General features: G+C 43.8%; 1 protein-coding gene across 1 annotated transcript in view; it reads left to right on the forward strand.

Annotated features, from left to right (window-relative positions):
- LOC123163714 (vacuolar iron transporter 1-like) overlaps nucleotides 1-1,196 on the forward strand; it is a 3,324-nt gene extending 2,128 nt beyond the window's left edge. The window contains exons 2-4 of the mRNA XM_044581067.1: nucleotides 426-511; nucleotides 689-803; nucleotides 899-1,196. Of these exons, the coding sequence (XP_044437002.1) occupies nucleotides 426-511; nucleotides 689-803; nucleotides 899-1,196 (499 nt within the window). The remainder of the gene's footprint in view (nucleotides 1-425; nucleotides 512-688; nucleotides 804-898) is intronic.
- Nucleotides 1,197-4,521: the final 3,325 nt, after the last annotated feature.

Consider the following 4,521-nt stretch of genomic DNA (forward strand, 5'->3'; position numbering starts at 1 on the left):
GCACGAACATTTATATGTCTAATTATGTTTGAATCGTTTTGACACACCTGGAATATTATAATGTTCATCCTGGGGGAAGCGGGCATGCTACCATATCGCCTCGCATATATATGGGTGTCTTTTATCATTGAGTGGTTAAAACTAAATATATTATTTTCCCATTATTAGGGGTAAGTGGAGAGCATCTGGTAATGAATCTAGTTCACTTGGATGAGAGAGTTGATGTACAATTTCATGGTTTGGTTCACGTCTTGAATGATCATAATTTAGATTCGTACATATATGTATATTGTCGGGTTTTCCACTATATTTTTCCTTGAAGAAGATAGTTGGAGAGCATCTTGAACAATATGCACGTTCAAGATTATTGGTTTGGCTTAACCTCTCATCATCTATTTGCATCTCTCGGATACATTGTCGTATAGGTACCTGGCGGCTAAGAGCGAAGCAGACCATTATGAGCGGGAGTTAAGAAGGGAGCAAGAGGAGATTATCGCGGTCCCTGAAATTGGTAAATTGAGCATGTCTTTCGTGACCAAAAAGATTGGACATGTTTTTTTCTTTCTAGATCAGTTAGTTCGTCAAAAAAGTGCATGAACCTACATATGTACATATTTATATGCGCGTTACGGAATTCAAACTGTTGGGTTCAGATTTTCCTCATTACAATTATGAACTGTATGTCCAGAGGCTGCTGAGATCGGAGAGATCATGTCGCAGTATGGGCTCGAACCCCATGAGTATGGCCCTGTGGTGATGGGCTTGCGTAGGAAACCGCAAGCCTGGCTCGAGTTCATGATGAGGTACGTCGTCTTTATTGACAGGACATGCTTGATGAGATGCGTCTAATTTCACTCTAAATAAATTGTGTTAAGTTGCTTATAATTATTTAATTCAGGTTTGAATTGGGCCTCGAGAAGCCAGACCCTAGAAGAGCCCTGCAGAGCGCTCTCACGATAGCGCTCTCCTATGTTGTCGGCGGGCTGGTCCCACTCATGCCCTACATGCTCCTTCCCACTGCTCACGACGCAATGCTCACATCGGTCGTGGTCACGCTTGCCGCGCTCTTCTTTTTTGGCTATGTCAAAGGCCGCTTCACTGGAAGCCGCCCACTCTTCAGTGCTCTCCAGACTACTTTTATCGGTGCCGTTGCTTCTGCTGCAGCATACGGAATCGCCAAAGTTGTGCAAGTTTGAAGATGTTTAGAATTCTCTCTCATCCAAAGTTTCACTAGCATGGAGCGAATGAATTCACAAAGAAGAATGAGATAGGGAGTATTTCATTTATATTACGTTCATATTTTTTTCCTTTTCTTTGTGTGGATGTGTTTGTTTGCTTTTGAACTGTCATGGGTATGGGTGTCACTTTCGTCCAGCAGTGAATAAGTCAAGGTGAAGAAAGATGGCAGAAGAGGAAGACTGTTATATGGTGGCTTGCGTAAATTAATCTACCGCCCACCTCCGTCTTGAGTATTTGTACTGTAGTTTCCTTCCGCTGGAAGGAATTGTGGTATGTTTATCTGAGCTAAATTTAAGATATACTTCATTTGTCATATAACATTTATACAATACTTATCATTTTATGAGTACAAAAGTGAATCACTTGGAGGTGGGTAAATTTAAATTTTAAATCACATATTTTCTGTAGCATTGTACGTTAAGATGAGGCCATCGTTGGTATGTTCCCTTCGATTGAGCTAGTGGGATTGAACTACTAATGTGCTCCGTGCGAGGCTAAATAAAAAAAACCATTGGCAGGATGGTCCCCATTTGTTTCTGAGGCTAGGTTTACTAGTACATATTACTGTATTATCTTGTTAGCGTGTCACGGTAGACACTTGTTGGGCTTGATCTCGACATTCATTTGTTCAATGGAACGTGGACTTGTGGAAGGAGCACCATCTTGCCGCGTGCTCTGGTGTCTCCTATTCATCTTGAGATGATCGTGGACTTGGCGGGGTAGGTTATGGACAGCCACGACCTTCCGATCCACGGTGCATGTTAAGTAACAACCTTGAATTGTTTTCATACAGATCCTTAGTCAAGGAGGCACATTGTGTCTCAGCGATCCACGTGTCGCCTTTGCTCATGTCGTTTTCTTCTCCTTAGGTGTACACTTACATGATGTAGTATAGTCCTTTGGTTGTCTTTGGGAGATAACAATTTCAGGGTCGGGTTCACTTCTTGGGGTGTAAGGCTTGCATGAAGGCATTAATCACCTTCATGCTTGGGGTACCAAAAATTTACTTTTTTATGAAATTTCATACTCCCATATAATATATCAGTGGGTGAACAACACATTTGACAGTCAATGTTGCATTAACTTTCCTTAGAACTTTGCACTGGAGACTTCTTGAAGATGGTATCACAACACTGCCGAGTTTTTAATTGGGTTAAAAAACCAGGCAGAACGGAGAAACCGGCCATGTTCCAAGTAAGGGTGAGGCCACCAAATCCAGTTTATTGTGGATACCTATTGTGTGTGCGAGGTAACTTTGTCAATGAGAAAACTCAGAGAACTGCCTCTCATGCAATCTATGAAGAAAATCGAGTGCCTCCAGAGGAAGGCACCGTCCTCCCGCTACCTGCCCCCTCCTTTCTCTCGATAGAAAAACAACAAATACGACCTACCAAAACCACCCAGTGATGTATTTCAAGTTTTCAAAGGTTTTGTGAAGGTTTAGTGTGGTTAGTTTCTACTGTTGTATGAAGGGATTTTTTTTCTCATTTTCTCCTTACATTGCATTGCATGAAAGAGAGGGCTTTCTGCTTAGGAGTGTGGGAACACAAGTAACGCGGTCTATTGTGTAATTTATGATTTTTTTATTCAGCTTTGCTTGCGAACTTGTATTTAACCATGCACTTTTTGATCTTTGTTAAGTATTGGTTGTGTGCATCACTTGTTGCAGAGGCAGGGGGTAATCCTTCTTTTCGGAAAAAAAAAATACACTTACGGGAACGACCACAAGTATGTTCGGAATAAGCCACGGCACGATGGTGACCAGCATGTGTGTGGGTGTCGGTCGAGTCCGAATCAAGTTAGTTTGTGGCCAGGCGTGTGGTCGTGAGGCGTCAGGAGTTGTCCTTGCGGCGATCAGTTGAGCCAGCCGCAACATACGCGCTGGAACGCGTCGTGTGCACGGCCTGGGTGAGCGAGCCGCTAGGCATGCGTGCGCAAAGGAGGCTCGCGTGGGCGCTACATCCAACAGCTTCAGAATCGGCCATATAGGCGAGCTGCATGCACGCATGAGTTGTCAGCTGGATGAGGTTAGTTAGCTAGCTTAGTGCGTGGAGTTAGTGGCTGGTGGCCGTGAGCGTGTGTGTGCACCTGGGTATAAAAATCCCCCACTATGTATTGATGTAGTGCGTTGATGTGTTGCCGATCCATGGTGACGGTATGAGCCGAGCTGGGATACGTGCCCAGTAAAGTAAGGCTGCTCGTGAGGCTAAGGCGTCATTCGTGCGGCGGGGCGTTTGTGCGCTGAAAATATTTGTGTCCCTCTCCTTTCACCTTGGTCCGAGTGAGTGTGAGAGCGAAGTAGTCCAGGTTTGTCCCAACAAAGTGTGAAGTAATACAATCAATGAAAAAAATAGCGCGCTATAGCAAAATAGCGGCAACCTCAAAATATGCTATTAACGTGCTATATCGCGCTATAACGTGCTATTAGCGAGATGTTGTACACCGATAAATTTAGCGAGGCAATTCTCAATACGCTATAGCGTGCTATTAGCGACGCTTTAGCGCGCTATTTTTTTCAGTGAATACAATCAGTGTAGCGTGTTTGTGTTACAAAATATCAGAACAATAGTTGAATTCTTCTGCTTGAGTCACCTAACACAATACAACAGGACATGCATACCAGGAGGAAAAAAAACAATGACCGCTTAGACACTCATTGGCCTTTCCTTTCCAATGCTGTGATTGACAGTTTGGATCTTCGGGAGGCCCGTATGTCGGGGCGGCAGTTTACTTGGGCTAATAACCGTTCTGTGCCGACGTATGAGAAGCTTGATAGGGTACTCATGGATACCGAATGGGAGCTTAAATTTCCTATGGTAACCGTGCGAGCCCTAGAGCGAATCGAGGCATTATCGGATCATGCACCAATCATTCTTGATTCTAATTCTACGAGCCATTCTGCCCGTCGCCCTTTCAAATTTGAATTGGCATGGTTGCATCGGGATGGTTTTGTAGACATAATAAAGAGTGTTTGGGAGAGGTCCGTCGTTGGACGTACACCGATTCGGAGATGGAATTATAAAATAAGGGCCATGAGGCAACACCTCTCTGGATGGGCTAAACACACCATTGGATTGTAGAAAAAAGAAAAGCAGCGCCTCTGTACCATCATTGATGACCTCGACAAAATTGCAGAGACACGTACCTTATCTCAACAAGAGATTGAATTGAAAAATCAATCTAATGAGAAAGTTGCCCGTCTACTGTGCGAAGAGGAGATCAAATACTACCAGAGGTCCAAAGCTGACTTCATCCTAATGGGAGATAGTAATACAAAATACT

This window comes from Triticum aestivum, chromosome 7D (genome assembly GCF_018294505.1).
Source record: "Triticum aestivum cultivar Chinese Spring chromosome 7D, IWGSC CS RefSeq v2.1, whole genome shotgun sequence".
Classification (NCBI taxonomy): Eukaryota; Viridiplantae; Streptophyta; class Magnoliopsida; order Poales; family Poaceae; genus Triticum; species Triticum aestivum.